General features: G+C 37.4%; 4 protein-coding genes and 1 pseudogene across 9 annotated transcripts; 1 reads left to right on the top strand and 4 right to left on the bottom strand.

Annotated features, from left to right (window-relative positions):
* Positions 1-252: 252 nt before the first annotated feature.
* Positions 253-3,208, bottom strand: LOC104756933 (uncharacterized). 3 transcript variants are annotated; one of them, XM_010479597.3, is made up of 9 exons: positions 2,802-3,107; positions 2,578-2,629; positions 2,264-2,343; positions 1,886-2,183; positions 1,603-1,786; positions 1,280-1,507; positions 1,089-1,205; positions 755-988; positions 253-659 (listed from the first exon to the last, which is right to left on the bottom strand). In XM_010479597.3, exons 2-9 carry the CDS (start codon positions 2,622-2,624, stop codon positions 480-482), a joined length of 1,368 nt encoding a protein of 455 aa, XP_010477899.1. In that variant the 5' UTR covers positions 2,625-2,629; positions 2,802-3,107; the 3' UTR covers positions 253-479. The 3 variants fall into 3 exon arrangements, 2 of the variants coding, with proteins under 2 accessions (XP_010477899.1, XP_010477898.1); XR_015587091.1 differs by lacking the exon at positions 2,578-2,629 and having other exon boundaries at positions 1,595-1,786; positions 1,886-2,343; positions 2,802-3,130; XM_010479596.3 differs by lacking the exon at positions 2,578-2,629 and having other exon boundaries at positions 1,886-2,343; positions 2,802-3,208.
* Positions 3,209-4,634: 1,426 nt separating this feature from the next.
* On the bottom strand, positions 4,635-6,654 carry LOC104756934 (protein ASPARTIC PROTEASE IN GUARD CELL 1 pseudogene; annotated as a pseudogene). Its single transcript, XR_015587816.1, has one exon. The product of XR_015587816.1 is annotated as a protein ASPARTIC PROTEASE IN GUARD CELL 1 pseudogene (transcript).
* A 795-nt stretch (positions 6,655-7,449) lies between these two features.
* Positions 7,450-10,072, top strand: LOC104756935 (GDT1-like protein 4). Its single transcript, XM_010479599.3, has 13 exons — positions 7,450-7,902; positions 8,001-8,069; positions 8,372-8,431; positions 8,527-8,574; positions 8,693-8,784; positions 8,867-8,903; positions 8,986-9,030; positions 9,115-9,183; positions 9,273-9,317; positions 9,395-9,456; positions 9,546-9,618; positions 9,708-9,791; positions 9,885-10,072. Exons 1-12 carry the CDS (start codon positions 7,885-7,887, stop codon positions 9,777-9,779), a joined length of 690 nt encoding a protein of 229 aa, XP_010477901.1. The 5' UTR covers positions 7,450-7,884; the 3' UTR covers positions 9,780-9,791; positions 9,885-10,072.
* A 169-nt stretch (positions 10,073-10,241) lies between these two features.
* On the bottom strand, positions 10,242-13,378 carry LOC104756936 (lysine histidine transporter-like 6). 3 transcript variants are annotated; one of them, XM_010479601.3, is made up of 8 exons: positions 13,146-13,378; positions 12,971-13,049; positions 12,737-12,885; positions 11,884-12,267; positions 10,983-11,482; positions 10,787-10,878; positions 10,620-10,688; positions 10,242-10,509 (listed from the first exon to the last, which is right to left on the bottom strand). In XM_010479601.3, exons 2-8 carry the CDS (start codon positions 13,001-13,003, stop codon positions 10,411-10,413), a joined length of 1,326 nt encoding a protein of 441 aa, XP_010477903.2. In that variant the 5' UTR covers positions 13,004-13,049; positions 13,146-13,378; the 3' UTR covers positions 10,242-10,410. The 3 variants fall into 3 exon arrangements, with proteins under 3 accessions (XP_010477903.2, XP_010477905.2, XP_010477902.2); XM_010479603.3 differs by having other exon boundaries at positions 12,737-12,873; positions 13,146-13,211; XM_010479600.3 differs by lacking the exon at positions 13,146-13,378 and having other exon boundaries at positions 12,971-13,123.
* A 1,586-nt stretch (positions 13,379-14,964) lies between these two features.
* Positions 14,965-20,993, bottom strand: LOC104756938 (mediator of RNA polymerase II transcription subunit 25). Its single transcript, XM_087494030.1, has 15 exons — positions 20,335-20,993; positions 19,484-19,514; positions 19,193-19,256; positions 18,946-19,076; positions 18,538-18,741; positions 18,381-18,446; positions 18,023-18,239; positions 17,872-17,939; positions 16,768-17,568; positions 16,632-16,685; positions 16,449-16,477; positions 16,266-16,334; positions 16,091-16,175; positions 15,797-15,883; positions 14,965-15,686 (listed from the first exon to the last, which is right to left on the bottom strand). The coding sequence occupies exons 1-15, from the start codon at positions 20,439-20,441 to the stop codon at positions 15,213-15,215; spliced, it is 2,487 nt and encodes an 828-aa protein (XP_087350156.1). The 5' UTR covers positions 20,442-20,993; the 3' UTR covers positions 14,965-15,212.
* Between the last annotated feature and the right edge of the window lie 1,989 nt (positions 20,994-22,982).

Here is a 22,982-nt window from a genome sequence, read left to right as displayed (position 1 = left end):
CATCATGGTGATATCTTTTTAGTTCCTTGCACATTATTACATAACTTCATTACGTATCTGTTAGTTGCAGCTTCTTAAAGCATGTATTGAATTTATGGGTCACGTCGATGATATTGTAACTTCTATGTTAGCTTTCCCTTGGACGTTAAGTCGGTAATAATTGTTTTTTACTTCAGAAGTGTAGATGGAAATGAAATGCATGTGGTTCTGTTTGGTTTTCTGACTCGTTCTCTCTAAAATAACTTTGTACTCTTCCGTTAATTTTGTTTTTCTACTAACCACAAAATCAATACATTAGATTTGATACATTTTAATCAACAAATCGTCCACAACTTCCTATTCATAATTTAACAAATGGAAAGCATGAATCATATGACAAAACAGTTTTAGCCAGACGGGTTAGCCCACTTTCAGCACCCTCTAATAGCATAATATACTACAGTTATGTCTCCTATTTTCCAAGAGGCATTATGGACTAATCAAGCCGTCGTCAAAACTTCACGGGATCGAGAGCTACGATGTTGGAGACGTCGGTGAAGTACCTCAGACATCTCAGTGAAGAAATCAGCATCCCATCTTTGAATCAACAAAGGGTCTTCAGCGAAACAAATGTATATCGATGTCACCGCGCTCTCCACTACCACCATTCCTAACCCCACCTGAAAACCAACATTGAACCAATTAAAAAAATCGAACAAGTTGGACATGTAAATTTTGGGTGACTTAAAGAGTGCACAAAAGGGGTCACACTCACAAGGACCATTCCCATCAACATTGCCGTAGATGCAACCATTATGACTCTGTCACTGTATTTGATCCAAGCCCATATACCAATGCAAGAGCCTGTGATGAGTCCTCCAAAGATGGTTCCCATTAGAAGAACAGCACCAGAACAGTCATATGCAACAAGTGCCTCTACACCTGTCGACTGAAACAATTCCCAAGCGTCCCTCGCTGATTTGTTGAATCCTTTTCCATACACTGCAATCTATAAAATTAACCAAAAGTTGTAGCATTTTGATTCTTCATTGCTCATAAGAGAGAGAGATCATAAGCTTGCTGTCTCTTAATATATATAGTCTATATACCTGGACATAGGCATACTTGTTGAAAAACCGAACTAGAGTTTCAACTAGGTGAAACAAGAAATCAACACAGCAAAGTAGGCATTCGTTTCCACAAATCTTGGAACGGAATCCCCTTATCTGCAAACACCAAAGTTATTAAGAATAGGAAGAACGATAATGTTTTCCGAACAGCAAAAGAAACCAGAGACTACCTCCCAGCGAAGTGTTCTAATGGCCGCAGTGAAGAGTGATCCGTAGCATATGCTCCCAAAAGATGTTGTCACGGCGTATCTAAGCGAGTCTATTAAAGAGCTAGGAGGCAACGATGCTGACTCTTCTTGACCACAGTGAAAGAGAACATGAAACACCATCCCAGAAACTATAACGTGGACAGTGTTACATAGCACAGCGCCTGTCCAGAATAAGCTAACCGAAAGAACCTGCAGATATATATACATATCTTCCAATGATCAAATGATATATAAACATGATTTCTTCATAACCCGTAAGGAAAATGCAAAACTTGCCAGCTCACCACAAGAAGCCACCAGCGTCCTTCATCGCCCATGCTCGATGCCACAACACCAGCTGCTCCAAAAGACCATAGAGACATCCACAAAAGCATGACCACTGTGAAAGCATGCGCCACCATTATCACCTTAGGAAGCCCCCAAACTAATTTCAGCGCTTTCCTCAGAACCAGCATCGTGAAGGGAAGTCTACAAATGAACAACTCAAATCATCAAGACTTGATAACAATGATAAGTGTTACCAAATTAACCATACTAGCTCTCAATCATATTCAACCTGGCACGCACCTGTCAATAACTGAAATAACATACAAGAACTGCAACAGAGCTCCAACGGCGAATGCACCACCCCAGAAGAACTGTCTGCACCAGAAACATAGTACACTAACTACAGCTAGATAGGTAGTTAAGATGTGAACAGAAACTTTCATCATTTCATTGGCGTAAGAGCCAAGCAGCAATGACCAAACCCAACTGATAAAGACTCCAATCCCACCAGCAACAGCATAGAGAGGCCAGTAGTCCTCGGTGAGCCCTTTATGATTCTCCAAGAACCCTTGAGTGTACCTATCGATGTTTAACCTATCTGATATTCTAAACCTATTGAGTCCAAGCACCACGAGCACAAATCCTAAACAAACCATGTGGATCATAAAGATGGCTGACCAGAATACATCATGCCAGTGGCGAGACTCACGCACAATGGCTCTGTTTCCATCTCCACTCCTTCGACTCCGCTGAAGACTCTGCAAATCACAAACCAAGTAAGTAAGTTTTCTAAACATCTCTAGCAACTAAAGAAAACAAATCAGACCGGTTCACTCCAAAGTATACCATGGACAAGTCTTAGACCTATAAAAAGCTATTCTTTTACCTAAGCAACGACCCTGAATCTTCTAACCAGTACAATGCAAATACATAAAAGTGATCAAACTCACACAAGTCTCATATTCAAAAAAGAAACAAAATTTGTTACCAACCCGTGATTAAAAGTTAGAAAACCAAAGTAGCCAACCGCTCTTAACATGGTAACTGGTAAGTAAGAAACCAATCCAAGATGTGAGTTCATCAAGATCCCCAACTTGTAAAAAGATAGACTTTATGAAACAAAGTGGTCTATAAAGCAAAACCCATCAAGGGAATTCTAAAATCCTACACAAACAGATTCGTGCCCAGATCGAAATTGAGAAAAAAATGGGAGAACCTGGTCGCCGGAGGAGATGGAGGCGTAATCAGAGGAAGGAGAGACGCTGGTAGTGGAGTCACTCATGATTAGAGTATGAGAATAAAAAAAAAGATTCACAGACCAAAACCAAATTTCATAGAAGCATCTTTGAATAAATATCACAAAAGAGTAGAGAGAGAAATGAGGGAGGAGGAGAGAATAGTCAATGAAAGAAACGTGAAACCAAAGGATTGTAATGAAAAAAAGGGGTTTATGAGTCAAGAAAAAGAAGTATGAATGTATTGAATGATCAAAGAGAAGTGAAGGCCAGACAAGTATTATGTCAGAGCAGTTCTTTCTTCTTCTTCGTCTTCTTCTTCCTTTTTATTGGATAAGAGAAGTAATTAGTTTTTTTTTTTTTTGCAGTGGTCGTTTTCTTAAGTCACACTTTCTCCCTCCGTCACTATTCACTTTTTTTTTTTTAATTTCCTTTCACAAAATTGTTTTTCTTTTTCTTTTTCTAAAGGAACATAATGCAACTACTATGCATGATTTTTGTTGAATCTATTTTAAAAGTTTATATATCAAACGTTAAAAATATGAATCTATATTTATACATAGTAATGTTATCATTGTTATGTTAGTATCAACATCTAATCATAAATAATATATACAATTAGATCAACAAATGGATCAGCATCAAAACCTTTAAAAATATTTTTATAAAATATAAATAAGAAATATACTCTCTTAATGATAAAGATCTTGAAGTAGTCATCAATATCGTTTATTTATCCTAATATTACTACATGACATATATTTATAACGATTTACCCTCAAAACTTTGAATTATCATATTCAAGCTCAAAAATTGATATTAATAGAAAAAAAAATTAAAACACAATCCCGCGCTTGCGCGGATACTGATATATAAATTGTGGTAAATGTTTAATGTACGTCGTTTGGTGTACTTGTAATGCATTGTATACCTCACTCACGTATGTAAGAAAATTATTCAGATATTTAAAAAATGGACCGGTCAAAATCATCTATTGAATCTACGACTTTTATTTTGTTTTTTTGTTTTGGGTTTAATTGCCAAGGAATATACTAGCACTATTTTAATGCTGGACGATATTTTTTTTCATGTGTATTTTGTTCACAAACGTTTGAAATTTTCCAGGTTATCTGATGGCATAAGTTTTTATTTTTAGCATAAACCTGTAAAAGTAGAAGAGTGGTTCTTGTCCTTTTGGATGAACAAAGGAGAAAGTAAAAGGTTGACATAGAAGAAAAGGTGAAATAAAGCTTTTTTTTAAGGACAGAATGATTGAACCCATTGCTGCCACTTCATTTGTTGTGTGATGGCAAGTGGTGGCAGTGGCACCATGACTTCGCCACCTCTCTTTGTGTCATGTTTTTTTCTTTTCTTTCTTTTTGATGAAAAACATATCTTTGTGCCATGTTACTCTTTCTAAAACAAATCCAAAAAAAATCTTTTTAATTAGAATGATTAGAGATCTATTAATGTGCTTAGAAGCAAATCACTAAACATGAATTAATCACTAAAGAAAATTAGAGGATAAGGTGACCTCAGTTTATCTTTGTTTCACGATTAGTATTACTATTAGCCTAGTAAGGATTTTTCAAGCATTCGTTTCTTGTATTTCAAAGATTTTGTTATTTTGTTTATCATGTTTTTGGGCTTAACTTCTTCAATCACAATCACACTTTGTATTTGGGCTTAGTTATCAACACTACGAGTACTGTGGCTCCACGTAATTCATTCATACGTCTCAGGTGACATGTAACGAGGCCCCTCAAGATTCATTTCATTGTAGACCACACCACACCCACTCGTTAATTATGAAATTAACTAAACAAATTCCATCTTTTTCACTCTATGCAACAAAAGTACAAGAAACCAAACAAAACCCAACGACAGAACAGAAGAAAGTACTCTCTAATTTAACTTAAAAGTGACTTTTCATTTTCATTGTCACTATTCTTAAAAAAAAAAACTACTAGTACGTCTATAGCTTTAGCATTTATTAGACGAGAATCCAATGAGAGAATTAGCCAAATCGAAAGTGACACGTGTCCCTTGTTGTTGCACGTTGCCGATGATAGCTAACGAACTCGCCGTCGGTGCAAACGCGAGACAAAATGTCCCCATCGAGTCAACCGGAATCATGTAGTTCTTAGCCGGTAAAGCCAACATCTTCCCACCGGGAAAGTGAAAAGCCACCGTCGGGACTTCAATCGTCGTCTTGCTTGATAGATTGTAACACGTGTCGAACATCGCAACGCCGTTTGCTTTCTCCAAGTCCGACGTCCCTTTCAAGAACGAGTCTCTGAGCGAGTTGTAGATTCCTGTCTGGAGACGAGTCACGGCGGTTCCCGAGTCGATGATGATCCCGCCGCTTCCTGACTCGTCCATCTCGAAAGATGACTGAGGAATCTGAAGCAACTCGCCGCCGACGCTTATCCCAGTGAGGCCTACGTAGTAAAACGTGTCGAGCTGGTGGTTACGTAGCAACGGAGCCTCGACGGCGTCGGGTTGGAGAGACGTACCGAACTCAACCGTCGAAGCAGAGTCTGAGTCACGGTCAACGAGGCAGTATGAAAACGACGTCGTGTTGAGCTGCGACGGTAGAGCTAGCAACCCGCCGCCGAGACCGAGCAAACCAGCAGCGCCGACGAACAACCCTTCGTTGCTGTGTCCGCATCCGACGGCGACGTTTTGAACCGAAGTCGAGCCGATTGTGAGAGTCTCGGTGGCGAAATCTCCGACGGTGTAAGAACCGTCACCGTAAGAAACCTCGTAGAGACACGTGGCGTTTCTGCATTCCGAGACTTCAAGGGCTTTGCACTGTGAAGTGTCGCACGAGAGAGGTTGGTAAGAAGAAGAAGAGGCTGGCTCGAAGATTGGTTCGGTTTGGTGGTAACAGTCGGCGCAAGGGGCGCATTGTAGCCAGTTCACGTCACTTCCAGTGTCAAGCACCATGTAAACCTCACGCGCCGGGTTACCTATTCCGACGCGTGTGAAGTACTCGCCGCTTCCTTGAGTCGTGCCGGAGATTAAAGGAGCTTCGATATCTTCCTGGTCCGTGGTGTACATTGTGGTAATAACGGGCTTGAGATCTGCTTTGGATATGTTGTTTAAGGCTAGATCTAAACGTGTTACGAGAGATTTGACTCTGGCTGTGTCGCGGTCTAGTCTGGCTAGTGTGAGTGACTTGTAGTCCGAGTGTTCAACTCCTCCTCGGACAGAAGCTCTTGAATGAAGCTTCAAGCTAAAAGGCGATTGGCTCTGTTCTTCTTGCTGGTTCAGCTGAAACGACGACGGATTCTTGGTTTCGTAAATGGAGTCGGCGACATTGAGTATAGACGTGGCTGTTACGGAGGTCTCTAGCAAGATTCTGGAGAAGACAGAAGAATGTGAAGTGAGGAAGAAGAAGATGAAGAAGAGTAAGGAACAGTGAGAAGACATTGTTTTTAGTTTCGGACCGTTAACAGTGGAGAAGACGAAGTGAAAGAGGTTAATTAAAAGAGAGAAGACAAAAGTGTGGTTTGGTGGGGAAGGAGAAATGAGACAAAAGCTTCTTTTAATTAAACAAAGACAAAGCTGTGTTTTGGGGTTTTTGCAGATTTCGAGGAGATTTATATAAGTAAGTAGTACAGTATCTACTTGGAAGAATTAATACAAGATTAGATAAATGGTTTAAGGGGAAGAGGAGGTTTCTTCATCGTCTTTAAGTGGGAAGGTTTAAATAAACTTGTTTTATGATCTCAATGCGGTTAGTGTGGAGATTGTTGTTGTTTTAAAGAATCTAAATCAGGCTTTATTTTAAAAAGTCCGCCACTTTTGAGTGTTTCACATAGGCCTCACTTGACAAATTTGCCAATGATCTTTATACTAACCTTAGCTTTTGTTAATGACTCTCTCAATTTTACAGCTCACACATTTCAAAACTAAATGCTACTAGTATACAATATACATAAGAAAGTTAGAAAGCCAATACATTACATATGCATTCTGACAACAACAGTTAACAGTTGTGTGTTACTGTGTTAGCATAGAATTACGATGTGGAGGAATCAGTATGCTGCTGACCTGAAAAATGTGAATTCATGGGCCTGTGTGTCTCTTACTTAGCCTTTTTACTTGAGCCCTTGTATACTCTAAGTCTACTACTACAGTCTACACATAACCTTCTAAATTCTTATTCCAATCGTAATTACACTTCTAAATTCAGTTTGACCTTTTTGATTTTAGCAACGTTATCTTCAAATGTATCTGATCATCATACATATGATACCTTCTGATTTATATATACTTTTTAACATACAGACATATATACAAATATCGCCACTATTTTTTACAATATTTATTAGTTTTAGAATTAGATAAAACCTACAAGTTGAAACAAGTACACAATTGGCTCAATCAGATTAGGTCCAACTGGGGAATCAATTCATTCTCCAGTTAGAAGTCAGTCAATCTATTTCTAAGAATTGTATAAAAAAACAACTAGTAGGCTAAAAATACCAAATTAAAAAAGGATTAGTTGAGACTTGAGTTTAGCTATATTGACTATTGAGTAAATAATATTCTCCATGTGACGTCTCAATCGTGAGATCGCGACAATATAAATATATACGAGAGAGTGCAGTAAAAAATCTTATCGTTTAGCTTCTCTGAGACTGAGAGAGAGCAGCAGTGGGTGACGCAAACCATAGGGAACTAATTAAATAGCATTCACTTCTTCTTCTATATAAACTCCAAGTTGAGATTGGTTTTGTAGAAGAACCCACACATCAAACAAAATCCGTTGGTTGTTATTAATACACGTGGCAAAATCTTAAGGGTTTACGAATCAGAATCAAATTCATATCTAAAATTCCCCAATAAAGGATTCACCTTGACCTTTTATAGCCCTTCAGAGTTCAGCGTGTGTTGTTGGTCGTCTCTGTTTCTCTCTCTCTCTCTCTCGGCGACTATTAGCTTCTTCTTCCCGGCGATAGATTTTATTCCGTCGTCGTCGTCGTCTCGAAAGTTTCGGTTTTTTCGTTTCCCTGTGAATATAGCTGATTCGCTGTCGATTTCAATTCGGCAGCTATGAGCTCGGTTTTGCAGGTAGAGTTGAAAATATATCTGTTTTTAGATTTTTTTGTGTTTGGTCTTTGGGATTTTGTTGTGGAAGCTAATTATGACGATTGATGGGGTTTTGTTAGGGTTTTACCAAGTCACTCGCTATGACGTTTGTCTCTGAGATTGGTGACAAGACGTTCTTCGCTGCTGCTGTAAGTGTTGTGTTTCTTCCTCTTCCTTCCTTTATAGTTTTTGTAACTTTGTTTTGAGTTGGAAGAACAATTCAATTGCTTTTTTCTATTAAAGTTTAGTTTTTGATTCTGCTCTGAAACAATTTTGGAAAGGGGACAGTGATGAAACGAATCCCAAATTTTTTTAGTTTTGTATTGCCATTCAATTTCGTATTTTTTTTGTTAGTTTTGAATCTTTTAACAGTCTCCTTGAGAGTGTATGATACTTCTGTTGTTATCTTGACTTGCAAAAAGCTTATGATCTCTTCTTTCCCTTAAATCAGATTTTGGCGATGCGTTATCCTAGGAGACTTGTGTTGTCTGGTTGTCTATCGGCTTTGATTGTAAGTTTTTTTTCTGAGTCCTTTTTAGTTTTACTATTGGCTTTAGTGAATTTTCTCCTAGGTTTGGAAAAGCTCATGTCTTTGCTAATTCATAGGTCATGACTATTCTCTCTGCTACTCTTGGATGGGCTGCTCCAAATCTGGTATATGATTTTTGACTTCTTATTGCTTGAACTCTGTTTGTAGTTGAATATAAGACTTTTCCATGAAGAAGTTTCCCAATCTATATTACTAATTGCTGATTCCAACCCTCACTTGGAGATCTCACGCAAATGGACTCATCACATTACAACGTTGTTGTTCTTTGGTTTTGGACTTTGGTCTTTGTGGGACGGTTTTAAACAAGGAGGAGGGTAATAGTTCCTCATCTTGATGTCATAAGGACACGATTTGCATCTAAGAAATTCAGGGTATCTGATTCTACTTTGTTCGCAGGGGTTCGGAAGAATTGGCTGAAGTCGAAGCCGAACTGGTTTGTTTCCTCTTTCTGCATGTCACTATCACGTTTACATAAAAATGTATTTGTGGTTTGACTTTCTTGTGTTTGATTATAGGATGCTGATTTGAAATCTACTGGTAAAACTAAAGACAGCAGTAAGGTATGGAACTAAAACAATAAAGATCACAGTCTGAGAATGAGAAGTATTGGTGCTAACTTTTCAAACCATTTGTTGTCTTTGTAGATTGAAGATGAAAACAAAAAGCAGAAAAGGCCGTTCCTCACACAATTCTTCTCTCCAATTTTTCTTAAGGTAAATAAAAAGATAATCTCAGAAATTTTGCTCACAAAAGCAGTAGACTTTTGTGGATTAGTTTCATATTCCCCCTTATCTTCTTGCAGGCGTTTTCGATTAACTTCTTTGGAGAATGGGGTGACAAGAGTCAGGTACCTTTTTACTTACTCGATTGATTCAATCTAAATGTTCCACATGCTCACCAATCACCATAACTCTTTTTGTCTAGCTTGCTACAATTGGTTTAGCTGCAGATGAAAATCCACTCGGAGTGGTCCTTGGCGGAGTTGTGTAAGTTTCACTGTAAAACTGTTTACAGCCGTCTTGTTCTGTGTTTGCATCACAATATGTTTAGCTGACTTATCTTGTGGTTTATACAGGGCACAATTTTTGTGCACCACTGCTGCTGTGATTGGAGGAAAGAGCTTAGCGTCTCAGATATCCGAACGAATAGTAAGTATTTCTCATTATCCCTTTCTACATTTGAGGTATAAGACTCATCATAAGTTAATAAAACTCTGGGTGGTCTAATGTTGTTGCAGGTTGCTCTTTCTGGTGGAATGCTTTTCATCATTTTTGGCATCCAATCGTATCTTACTTCTATTGAGGCCTAATGCTTCTTTATGGTATGATTCTGAACCCTAATATATTTCTTATAAATATTTGGACAATAGTGTTCTGTCTCTTACTCTATTACTGTTCTCGTGGAAAAAATGCAGGTTTATAGGGAGAGATGACGACGAAGAATGTCACCAGCCATAGTTTCTTAGATATTTAATCTTTTCATATTAAACGTTTACACTAGTGATTACAAAACAAATCTCCAAGATTGTCTTACAGTGAAAATATTGAAATTGGCTGGAACAGCCACCTGACTTCAATAAAGTCTTTGGTGATCAGTGTTTTATTTTTTCTATTTTCCGAATCATGTAGATTTTGAAGTTGTGTGTGAATGCATATGAAGAGAAACCCATATAATATGTAACAACAGTATGCAAGAATTTGATGAAACAATATGGTTTTGTTACTGTCAAAAACACAAAATTATTGGAAGATATATAAAAGACGAAAGAGGCTATGTGGAACTAGTAATATATATGTCTTATTGAATATAAGTAGCACAACATTATACATCTCTCTCTAACTCGATCCGCACGACCATTTAGATGATTTATTCCTACACTTTATAATTAGAAGACCCAGTGATCAATAACTTAGTGTATATATATAATTAAGATCTAATCATTAAGCGTAGAAACTATAAGTAGAAGAATCTGCAATGATGTTCCTCAGTCCTCCAATTGTTGACGCCAGCATTATGAACACTCCTACGAAAATGGAGATCTGCCCAAGATATATATATAAGATCAGTTCAGTTGCCTAGACAATAGACATAGTTCATTTTGCATTATATACATGAATGAAAATAAAAAATGTAAAGTATAGATGCTTACCCAATTGATGAACCAGGTCATGCTGAATCTCTTTGGTTTCTTGATGATAAGCCACATTATACTTGGGAGCTGCAGCGTCATCATCGATCATATATTCATAACACTGAACTTTGATATAGTTCAATAATAAAACTTATAATGAAAGATCAAAGAGAAAGTGGACTTACGAAGAAGGAAGTAGGTGCAAAACCAAATCCTCCAAAGAACCCTAGAAGGTCTCCAAAGAAAGGGAAACTCACTCCAACAAACAATGTAAATGCTGAAATTCCAATAACAAAAAAAAAATTCAACTCATAATTTAGATTCTCTTAATTATAGACACACTTATTCTATGTATCATGATGAACAAAAATAAAGTCTTACCAACATAAGTAGTCCGAGTGAAAAACCTTAGAACAACTCCATGCTTAAAACCGAATCTGTTAACCATCATCCTCTCCAAAAGATCAAACACAGGCATAGCAAACACTTGGTAGCTACCAATAACGTGTACAACAACCATGAGATTAGCAGTAGCAATGAGCCAAGCTGGTCTCTGTAAATTCATCAGCACATTGTCTTTTACGTCTTGGCCAAAGGCCCAATAGCAGATTAGAGCCACCGGAAAATAGCAAATGGCGTTGACCAAGTAAGCTCCGACCACACCTTGCCACATGGGCACTTTTGATGGTCTCTCAGGGGTGGAAGGCATCGTGGCTTGAATCTCTAGAGCCACAGCATGGCCAGCGAAAGCGAAAGAGATCTGACCCAACGCATTAAAAACTCGGAACGTGAAGTCACTCGGATTCGTGGCCTTGTAATCGTAGCTCACGTCAGGCATTCTTCCATGTGCGATACTTCCTCCCCACGCTATCGTCGAGTAGCTAAAACATAACAAATTTCACAAAGTCTCATCAGTCTTGACCTATTTAATAATTGTTATTTTTTCAAAAGATCCACAGTAATTCAAATATAAACTGGACTAAATCATTCTAGGACAATAATTTTTACGCGTATGAACTTGGTAGAATAAGCCTTTGTCAGTATAATTTATATCAAATAACTCTATATAGTCCAATTATTTTTGCTTTTCGTATGGTGTTTTGAATTTGATAAAGACAAATTATATATGTATTGTGTGTATAACTTATAAAAGTTTTGTTACTAAATAGTTAATATTATTCCAAAACTGAAAAGAAAGAAAAAATGATCTACTGTATATATGTATCGCATCAGTATGGTAAAATAATAATTTGGTGATATATAAGAAGGTGGTGAGAGTGACCAGAGGGACATGACGGCGGCAGCCAAGGAAACGCCGGCGACAGAGTTGAAGTTAGGGAGCTGGGAGAGGATGAAGTGTACTCCACCGAAGCCGAGGATCCAGTACGACTGTCGTACCGGGGTGCAGGTGGAACACGTGATATCCACGAATTGCTTCAAGCACTTGCCTCCTGTAACCATGTACACGATGTTGCAGCCGACCTGGACGATGAGCTGCTGCGGAAGCACGATCCACGGGCCGAGTTTGGGACCAAAAGCGTATCGGCCTAGATCGATATACCGGTCAAAACGGGTTCCTGGTACGCACTCATGGAGCTGCACCATTTGCCACATCGTGTTTAAGGTCAGTCCCCATGTCATTGCCAACACCAATGTCCCTGGTCCCCTGTTTACATCACACATATGACATATCACATCACTTTATCTTTCTTACAAACCAAAAAAAAAAATGCACTTTGCTTTTTCTTTTTTGCATGTTCTTTGGATCTTCTTATATCTCAATTTTTAATTGCAACTAGCTAATTCATTATAACAGCTTTAAGTAACGAAAATGTTTACGGTATTTAAAAAAATATATTACTACTTTACTAGAAAAATCCGAAACCTGAATTTCCATTTACTTGCATGTGTTCATCTTTAAGTAACGAAAATGTTTACAGAATTCTAAAAAATATTACTAGAAAGATCCGAAATATGAATTTCCATTTACTTGCATGTTTTCATCTTAAACAATTAGTGGGAAATAAAATTAGCCTTTTTGGTTGTATTTATCAATTAGGTTGATTGCTTGAAATACAAACATAAAACATAATTGAGGGCCTAAAGTTGGTAATATATGATTGAAGAGAGAGTACCATCCAAGGTAAGCCATAGCATAAGGGAGGCTAAGGACTCCCGCGCCGATCATGGCGGTGACAGTGTGGAAGGTGGAGTACCACCACTTGGCTGGCCGTGTTGGATCTCCCCCCGTCCATTTCTCGCCGGACGACTTCTGGTCAGTTTCCTACAAACACAAATCAACTTATACGAAAAAAGAAAGAAAAAAAAAAAGTATAGAATGAGAAGGTGAAAGATGTATGGAGAAATACCTTAGAAGGAGAAACCGGAGAAGTAGAGACCATTGCGTATGTTTTTTGTTTGCAGTGTAGTGAGACGATCTCAATTTCCCTAAAAATGTGGACAACTCTGAGCTTTTAAGTACTGTTTTTGAGTTTTTATATTTCTAAATAAAAAAACTGAAGGAATTTTTCTTTAAGATCTTACCTAAATTTAAATTAATGTCACTTGTTGGCCTTTTCTTTTTTTCCCGGCTTATTTTTATGTCGGATGCTCATGTAAAGGAACTTTAATTTTTCCGCACTGTGATCATTTTAAAGTTGATCAAATTTTTGATACGTGTAAAACTGTCAAATCCAAGTAATGTGTAAAAAAATTAAAATATCAAAAAAAAAATTGGTACCATAATACTAAACAAATTATAAGTAATTAACCAACGTAAGATTTCTATTAATTTATCTTCATATATTTATGTCGACCATACTTTTTGTAATTTTCTTCTGTCTGTGTCATATAGCCAACAATAGTTTCTTACCATTTACGTTTGTCATATAGTGCTATGATTGATTATGGCACTATAACATCAAAAGGGTAAAACGCAAGCAACAAAAGACAATCCGTCATAATCTCAAACATTTAGACACTCTTAAGTATAATTGAACTCTTCGTTACGGTATATTAATTTGTGACATTTACCATTGTAATAAGTAATTTACTTAACAAAATGATTCTGAATTATTAGCAGAATTCAAAGCTAATAGAAAATAAATAAAAAGAGTTATGTAGCCCAACAACCCACCCACAAAAAAGAATTAAAGTGTCCCTATTTAGACAATCTCAGTTCCCTATATAAAAAAGGTGGGAAAAATTGAAAATCAGCTTTTTCAGTTTTTCATATACTATAATCAAATTTGCATCTTTGCTTTCTACATATCCCACTTAAATGGTGCCATAATTACTCACAAGTCTAAGCTTATGAGAATTATTTTTTTTAAAAACCATAGAAAAAGTTGAGTGCTGGCATTTTCTTGCTTTCATTCTCTCATCTTTTAAGAAAAGGGCCTTTGGTTATATATTGTTTCCCCATGATTCGATGAAGAAAGATCTACGGGTGCGATGAATCGTATCATCATGGCTTGAAATTGGTACAAGTTTTATCAAATTTTTATGTGCCACGTGAATGGGACCCCTCCACTCCACCTCTCTCAAGGAACTTACCTCGATTCGGACAATGAACTAGAGCTTTTAGCTAAGAGTGGAGAAGAGAAGTCATGTTTGTTGTCTTTGATTTCAAAAATAAAAGCAGTCGATTTCGATTTAGTGCGCGTCGTAGTTACTACGTCTTATCAATCTGTAAATCAATAATTTTAAGTGTTCCTTCTTTTTCGTTTCTAGACAACAACAACTTATCAAATAGTTTTGGTCAATCTATTTAGGGATATTCAAAGATTGTTATGATCAAACAGTAAGATTGTTCCAAATTATACTTAATGACTTTATTGACTTTATCGGTACTAAAACAAAACAAGATCTGTTTCAAAGACAAGAAACAAACAAACAGACAAAACACCTACAACATGATAAGCACTTTTGTGCCAAGACTTGAACCAGTAGCGATAGGGTTGGTGTGAGCAAATATTAATGACAACTGGAATATGGAAAAATGAAAATTGCTTTGTGATGATACTTGAAATTTTTAAGATAATCATAAATCCTAGTTCAATGATGTAATTTTGATATAATAGTTTTCTAATGCAATATGCAGTTTTAAAAAGGTGTATATTTGTTTTTGTTTTTTTACGGCAAAAAGGTTTAAGGTGTATATTTGTTGGAAAAAAAATGGTATATTTTTACCGTAAACCTTTGTAGATAGATTGAATTATTGACATGAATTGTATCTTTCATACCTGCTAACAAAAACAGAGTCCAATCTGAAATGGTTTTGATGCTTTATTTCCTTGTTGTCGATCAGATAAAAAAGAAAGGAAGCTAAGTTCGGAGCAGCTTGTCGACACCACAAACAAAATAGAAACCAAACCATCCACTTTTTTTCCTTCTATTTATCTAAAGTAAGAAACAAAGTAGTTTGGATGATAAAAACAAAATAGTTTTTGGGTGCCGTAGCTAATGGTCAGACCCATAATAGGAATACGTCATTTTCAGGCTCAAGAGAAGAGAGAGAGAGAGAGGACAACTAAAATCGAGTTGACCAAAGAAGAAAGAAATCATTGTAATTATGATGAATCTAATTAGCACTGAAGATGATCATTTTATTTATCCCATGAAGCCAGCTCCTGGCATGTTAGGCTGCCCTGAACCACTTTGTTGTGATCTACCTGGGCCTTGAGCAAAAGCTTGACCACCCATTACCATCTGTTGAGGCTGCTGCTGCTGCTGCATCTGATTCAGTGGCGAAGTCTGTTGCTGCATCTGGTTCAGCGGCGATGTCTGCTGCTGATGATGGTGTTGAAGCTGTGTCAACTGATGCTGCTGCTGTTGCTGCTGCTGCTGTTGTTGTTGTTGCTGATGATGTTGGAGCTGCGACAATTGATGCTGCTGCTGCTGCTGGAGTTGTGGCATCTGTTGCTGCTGGTGCTGTTGTTGTTGTTGCTGGAGTTGTGGCATCTGTTGCTGTTGGTGGTGTTGTTGTTGTTGTTGCTGCTGCTGGTGGATCTGCTGTTGTTGTTGGAGCTGTTGTTGCTGCTGCTGCTGCTGATTTGGAATTTGTGGTTTAAACACAACCATATCCTGGGCGAAACCAACACAAAATACAAAACAAAACTCGAGAGTCACTTAGATAATGGGTATACATGTGAATTAGACACCTTAGTAGGTAGGTAAACTTTGTGTTTCCTTACCCCTGGAAAAAGCATTCCTATCAAGCGGCAAGCCTTGTCAGAGACAGAGAGCAGGAGCGTCTGTGATGGCAACTGGATAACTGCACACTGCACTTCGGAAAATGACAAAGTTATCATATACAATTCCACAAGAACTAAGTGCGAAGATGAAAATAATATGGCACACGATTAGGCAATCAACAAGTGTAGGAGTCGTAAAGAGTATGGTGAACATAGTAAGAGATTTGATAGTTCATGCAGAAAAAGTTTACAGATGCAGTTCAACATTTGTTATAAATTTTGAACAATACTCACAAGCTTCTTATCCTGAAGTTGTCCTAAGAACCCATGTTGACTCATGGCCCGAAACACAAGGAAGTCAGCTTTGCCAACATATTGCCTGATGCAATGTCAGGTAAAACAATTAGTGGCACGAAAACAACATCCACCCATGACCCAGTTGGAATAGGCTAAAGCAAGAAGACATTACTTGTTATTCATATGATCCTGGGATATGAGACGAACAATCTGCATCGTTGGTGGCCAATTTGCTGCCAACCTGGGGAGATGCACAAAAAGAGAAAGCAAAACTTACTTTAGCAGCTAACATATCATTCCTCAATGATAGACTGCTCTTTGACGAGGGTTAATAAGGAAGCAGTTTCGAACTTACGTATCAGAGGCAGAAGCACTTCGGTAACCCTGTCAAATAAAAATAAAAAAGACGTTCATCTAATTAGGAGCAACTAAACAAAACTATAGGAAAGGGAGGTGTGCTTTAAGCATTAAGCAAGCGTGTGATCCCCGAAAAGACACAAAGGGGAAAAAAATGCATAGTCAGTCCCCCTAAACATACCTCAAGTCTGGTGATAAGAACAGGCTGCCCTTGTCTTTGACCAGATAAATTTCCCTACATGAATTTGAAAATGTAAGTTAAGTTAGCAGTTAGCATAAGACCACCGCTATTGCAAGACAAAGTAAAATGACATTACCTCCCAGACTTTTACATATTTGGATTGTGAAGTCTGCAGAGCCCCAGACGATGGCTGTGACAACTGCATATTAGAAGCTGAACTGTTATTGCCACCAAGTTGTTGTATTGCTGATTGCGTTTGTTGGGCAACTCCTGGAGTAGGCATCATTCCCCCTGTTCCAGACGAGACATTTCCTTGACCGAGACCACTCATCATGTTCTGGTTCATGGAAATTCCACCTTGCATCATTTGTGGTCCAGAATGACTTCCTTGGCTCATCCCTTGCATCGGTTGTGAAACACCAAGGTTTGAAGTAACGTTTGACGTTGTTTGAGGACTAAAGGCATTATTAGTACCCGGGCTTTGTCCTGTTTGTGCAGATCCCATTAGTGCACCCGAACTAGCCATTGAAGCAATTCCCTGCTGTCCAGATGAAAACACAGTTTGTGAAGGAGGCAAAGATGTAGCCATTCCTGTTGATATCATATTTGACATATGCATTGCAACCGCACTTTGCCCAACCGAGGAGGCTGCACCTGCCAGAGCTGCAGAGCTCATGACTTGTCGCACTTGAGAAAGATTATTAAGCAGATTTACATTGGCTCCACCAGAAGGACCAGCACGCAATGGTGGCGTCATTCCACTCACCACCACAGGCTTAATATCTGGTGCATTCTCGGCGCTGGTGACCATATCTTGGGAAACTGGTGAGGCTGAAGATGTTTGAATTGAAGGAATTGCTTGTGTAGCAGGCCGAGCAACAGACGGGATATGGGGAAAACTTGGAACTGGTGCCATAGAAGTTACAGTGCTAGGCTCCTGCAATTAAATCCCAAAAATCCAATTAACAGGCTCTGTATACTTCTGTGATGCTATGTTATCTAATAAGTTGATTGCGTATACAATATTATATCAACTATTAAAATGGGAAATTCATATGAGCTTAATACTAAATCAATTTAGTAATATATAAATTATTTGTTATGTCTTATCAAGCACCATCGAATGAACTTACAATTCATTTCAGTTTATATCTAGTATATAATTCGTATAAAACAAACATGGGTTGGTAGCCAATAAAGCTACCTCCTCCAACTGACTAAAAAGATCAAATAGACTTACAACTTTCACAGTAGCAGTTGGAACTGGTCCAACAGAAACTGGTTGCCGATTCAAAATAGGTCCATTGGCTGAAAAATCATACAAAATTAGATCTTCACATAGAGAAATCAAGATAGTTGAACTAAAAATTGGCTGTTATCAGTAGAAGAACCTGATGTCACAGGAGCTGGAGGTTGGCCAGTGACTGGAAGAGATGGAGCAACAGTGGCCCTGTCCACTTTCACAGGACTCTGGGTCTGTGGCAAATTTGTAGCAGAATGACTTAAGGCAGCACGTGCCTCCACAAAATTCTCTGAGATCAGGACAAGATAGAATGGGTTTTTAACCGTATCCATTGACAAGTCCGCACTTTGTGGATTGAGCTTTCCCTGCATATATAACAGTATAGAACAAACTTTTACCAGTCTATAGCATTGAAAATAAAGACAGCCTTTGGAAGAGCTAGCTGACAAAAGAACAGTTATGATAACTGCACATCTAGTGAATTGCAAATAGACACGCAGTCTCACCGCATTGTATAGTGCTCTAATCTTGGGAAGCTGCTTTGGACACACAACAGACAAAGAAACAGAACACTGCACAGAAATATGGCAGGTTAGTGATTCCGAATTAAAAGGAGTAATTGTAGCAAGTCGTGTTACATGAGGAAATCATTAAAAAAAGTACCTTAGCAAAATATGAAGCAACTGTCTCAGCATCTGATAAACGACTTTCAGATTGTGCATCACCATTGTCATTCCGTTCCACATTTTGCACTCGTGGACGATATACAGGTGTCGGCAATGTGTGAGGGTTGCTGGCTGTGATTAGGATACAGTGCCTTTTAAGATCATTACTTGGTTGAGCTTGGCCGGAAGGAGGAGGAAACATCTGTGTCATGAAGTCAGAAGAAAATTGTGAGGTTTAAGGATCCGAAATATCGCTGACAGAAGTACCACCATATACAATGACAGCCATGGAAGAAAAAGAAAATTTTCATTAGGATGGTAAAATTAGTCAAAAGTGGCTTGAAGGACAGAGGTCCAACATGTATTTCTAGTTGTGTCACAGATGACAAAAGATCAAGTTTCCTACCATCAATGCTTCGGCAAGCCCTTCGGCTGTAGCAACCTCATTGAAACCACCACCACCAAATTGTATGGACGAAAGCCAATGCAAGAAAATATCAACATCTCTTGTCCAGCCACTCCGTTGTACCAAGCAAGCTAGAAAGAACGAAATATAAGAACATAATCAAAGTAAACGGAATAACCAGGACCATGAAAAAGAACCCAAACAATGTTTGTATTTGGACATCACGAAAATGGAGCACAATACATACCGCAGTATGAGCCATGAGAATTGAAGATCACCAGTGATAGCTCAACAGTAGAAGCAGGGTTCCTCTGCAAGTTTAGTGATATATAAAGACTCATCAACAATCGAATCAGACATATCAAACTATCTACTAGCTCTCTTAATTTTTTTGTGACACAATGATTTGAGTTGTTAACTAAATTAACGTACAAAAATATTTGCTTTATACAAGTTTGCTCAAAAACATTGAATAATTGTTTGCCCAAGAATGAAAACTTGAGTTTGCTCAAAAACGAGGATGGGTGGGATACAGTACCTCTCCATTTACCTCACTGCCACAAAAAGACCTGGACAAACGCAAATAATGCATTAACAGATGATGTAATTGAAACTTTGACATAAAAATATATATAAAAAAATGACAGGCAGCGATCTTAGTAGTTCAAGTGGTGCACGATCCAGGAAAAATATTTTCACAAGTCTCAACATACTCAAACAAAAAGAAACTAATTTCAGAAAGAAGGGAGCATGTAATGCAACAAGAAGCAGGGAACCAATAGAAAATTGAAGTGGACCGTTTAATCTGAAAGTTTGGTTAAGGTACGCAAGATTTTCAAAAGAGTTTGATCTCCATGGACCTCTCAACAAGGACAACAAGCTGCTGCTTAATAGTCACTGATCTAACCTATGTTCTCAATATCCACCAAAAAAGAATTAATCCAAACCATAGAAAATGTACAAGTAAATACAACATTATTGTTAGTTACTCAACCAACCATCAGGAGAAGCCGTCAAAGGCGATTATTATTCTGACTGTCTTATTAAAAAAAAAAAAGCCAGCTTTAAACCTTCTGATGGGATCACTAATCACCATAGATTCTCCAGCTTTTAGAATATAAGATCCTCACACAGAATCAAAACGAATGTAGGGGGGATCATAAGTTAGGGTTAAGTGATTGCTGAAACACAGAAGCAAAAATTCGGAATAAATGAAGAAAAGATCAATAAAATAAACACAGTAATCATCACTCAAACGCGATGAACAACAACAACAACAACAAAAATCGCAGCAGAGAGGTTTCGATCTAATCAGAATTGAAATGAAGGCATGATTTGAGAACGGAATCAACTAAACCCTAACTTCGAATAGGGAGGGATAAAAAAAACCTGATGATTTTGTGGAGATAGTCGGAGACGATGGTTTGCCAATAAGGACCCAACGCGGCGGTACCTTCAGCAACGACGATCAGCTGTTTCACCTCCGACGACGACATAGTAGTAGTAAGCGTTGTGAAATCAAAACAAAAGACTCTCTCTCTCTCTCTCTCTCTCTCGCCTTGGAATTGTGATGATGAGCCTAAGTGCTTAACGATAAAAATCAATCTCTCCTCTCCTGTCCTGGAGAATTCGCTTTGTGTTCTTTCCTTCTTCTTCTCCGCCCAGCAGAGAAACCAAAAAAAAAAAAAAAAAGAGAAGATTTGACACACAAAAATTTTGGGATTGGGCCAAACTCCAAAATAGAAAATGTGATTTATACAAAATGTGACTTGGTCGTTCGAATTTTTGGTTCAATTTTTTTTTACTTTTCTTTTTTTGTGTGTGTGCAGTTTTTGGAAATAAATTAAAATTGGTGAATGAAATATTAATTTGATTTGGATTATTTAACTTTTATGAAATAATCATATTCCATCTGTGGAATTAATGCAGATTTTCTTGTGAAGAATAGTGTGGGAGATTCATCCCATCCGAGAGAATAGTCAGAGCAAAGAAAATGGAAATTAGCATATTTGGTTCATGTAAATTTGTTTTTTACGTCCTCAAAAGCTAAGTTTTGCTGATTTTGTACTATATATATAATGGTGGGATAAACCAACCAGATTGACTCTGATTAGAACCGGGATAGATTATAATCTTATCAAAAACCATCTTCTGCTCAACTTTATTCTCTCTCTTTTGAGTTTTTGAGTAATATCAAGTCTTTGTAAAAGCTATCTCAACCAACGTTTACTTAGACTATTATTATCAAGTCAAGGTATCTTGTCGGATATTTTTCTTTCTATTTTCCGTCTTAATAAGAACTTTATTTGTAAGTTTATTCCAAGGCTAGCCAACATGAAACTGGATGCCCTTGCAAAAACAAACGATATCAGCTTGTCTTGTAAACTCTTGAAGTAATCAAAGTTTAGGTGTTGTTAAGAAAGAAAACAAAAAAAAAAACATTTTGCATATGCACATTGTAATTGGTCCGAACTTAAAACAAATAAAGGCCATGATAAACATTATGAAGTCCGTTTAAGATTGGTCCAAAACTTGGGCATGGGCCGCATTACCTTTAAAAAGTTTGTATCTCTCTTTATCGAGTTTTTCTCTTGTCTGATTTATTTTTTGTCTTCAGTGTTGATCTAGTGGACAGGAATATCTACTTTCATATTTCGTCGTAGTTGATGTCAATGACTTTTTTGGGAACAGATGAGTCATATAAGACGGCTCCAAAGCTGTAGACGTCGGTCTTCTCGTTGACATAGTAACTAGCAATAGTAACCAGGGGGCAATTGGCAACATATCCTGAAATGCCATACAATATGTTGTAGAAACTTGAGCTTGTGAGAGAACACAAACGAGCAACTTTCACCTGATAATTATTATCTAAAAGAATGTTGGTGGTCTTTCGCATCATGTACATAATGAAAAACTTTGGGTGTTGATGATCATGTATAGTAGTAATGCATATAAAAAAAAAATGGCGAGATTCTACTACTATATATGTCTTGGTCGACAAAAGCGCCATTAGAATGTACTCATACATTTGTAGTATCTTTCTACTATGTCTTGATTTGCAACAATATAAAAAAACCACTATACTATATACTGCCTTTAGGGGTCTTTAAGATTTGATATCATTCTTCAATAGCTTCACGCTTTTTACAGCCTCTTGTACAAGTTTTTTTAAAAGCCACAATTATTCTCGTCCATCACACAAGAAAAAAAAAAACACAAACTTAATTCTCATAAACTTTGGATATTTTATTTGACGAGAAAATGAGAATTAAGTTTGTGTTTTTTTTTTTCTTTTCCCACAACAAATTAATTTAAAGACTGGCGAAGAATTGGCGTGTCAGGTATATTCACGAGAATTTTGCTTGAACCTTCGAAGAATACACAAGGAAAACACACAACGACGCAGACCGAAGCGCGTGAAAATGTAGAGGTTGGTGCGGGCAGGTTAAGGAAAGGTGGCTCTTCGGTAACGTCAAGGGTCAAAACTAATTAAAGAGGAAACGCGATCTGGATATATCGATAATAATAATAATAATAATGTGTGAATGTCACTCTTCTTCAAAGATTCTCCCCTTCACATTTTTGTTTCTTATTATTTTCTCATCTACTACACCCAAGGAATATTCCTCCACTTCCACAAAAGTATGTAGATTACTTTCTTTTTCTTTTTCTTTTTTGCTCTTTTTTTTTTTTTATTCTGTTCAAAAATGTAATTTCATTTAATATAATTATTTGGTTTTCTATTTACATCTTTACATTTGTGTGTGTTGGGATTCCTTTTATTAGTCGATGTCAAACTTTCATATAAAAGAAAATTTTAGTGTTTTCTTGAGGTTTTATATTAGGGGGAAAAAGAACAGAAGGAAAAGTACAAAATTAAAAAATTAAAAAATACACAACGTCCAACGTATGGAATCTACAATGGTGGGTACTAGTATATTCTTCCCTCGTTTGTTTAATCTTTGAGATACAACAAAATCATGTGTATATTTCTATAATAGGGAGAAAATAACGGAAGGGTCACTACTACTAGTAAC

The sequence above is a fragment of the Camelina sativa genome, chromosome 17 (genome assembly GCF_030686135.1).
Source record: "Camelina sativa cultivar CO46 ecotype springtype chromosome 17, ASM3068613v1".
Lineage (NCBI taxonomy): Eukaryota > Viridiplantae > Streptophyta > Magnoliopsida > Brassicales > Brassicaceae > Camelina > Camelina sativa.
This window is presented reverse-complemented; position numbering and strand designations above follow the sequence as displayed.

Excerpts from the sequence above, each read along its gene's own strand:
- LOC104756933 (XM_010479596.3), bottom strand. The coding sequence starts at position 2,867 with ATGAGTGACTCCACTACCAGCGTCTCTCCTTCCTCTGATTACGCCTCC. Across the intron at positions 2,344-2,801 it reads CCATCTCCTCCGGCGACCAG|AGTCTTCAGCGGAGTCGAAG; the intron begins GTTCTCCCATTT and ends TGTGATTTGCAG. Across the intron at positions 660-754 it reads TGTTGATGGGAATGGTCCTT|GTGGGGTTAGGAATGGTGGT; the intron begins GTGAGTGTGACC and ends GTTGGTTTTCAG.
- LOC104756935 (XM_010479599.3), top strand. Across the intron at positions 9,184-9,272 it reads TCTCTCCAATTTTTCTTAAG|GCGTTTTCGATTAACTTCTT; the intron begins GTAAATAAAAAG and ends ATCTTCTTGCAG. Across the intron at positions 9,457-9,545 it reads GTGGTCCTTGGCGGAGTTGT|GGCACAATTTTTGTGCACCA; the intron begins GTAAGTTTCACT and ends TGGTTTATACAG.
- LOC104756936 (XM_010479601.3), bottom strand. The coding sequence starts at position 13,003 with ATGGTCTCTACTTCTCCGGTTTCTCCTTCTAAG. Across the intron at positions 12,268-12,736 it reads GCTATGGCTTACCTTGGATG|GGGACCAGGGACATTGGTGT; the intron begins GTACTCTCTCTT and ends TGATGTAAACAG. Across the intron at positions 10,510-10,619 it reads TGACCTGGTTCATCAATTGG|ATCTCCATTTTCGTAGGAGT; the intron begins GTAAGCATCTAT and ends TATCTTGGGCAG.
- LOC104756938 (XM_087494030.1), bottom strand. The coding sequence starts at position 20,441 with ATGTCGTCGTCGGAGGTGAAACAGCTGATCGTCGTTGCTGAAGGTACC. Across the intron at positions 19,257-19,483 it reads GCAGTGAGGTAAATGGAGAG|AGGAACCCTGCTTCTACTGT; the intron begins GTACTGTATCCC and ends CTAAACTTGCAG. Across the intron at positions 19,077-19,192 it reads TTCTCATGGCTCATACTGCG|CTTGCTTGGTACAACGGAGT; the intron begins GTATGTATTGTG and ends CGTTCTTTCTAG.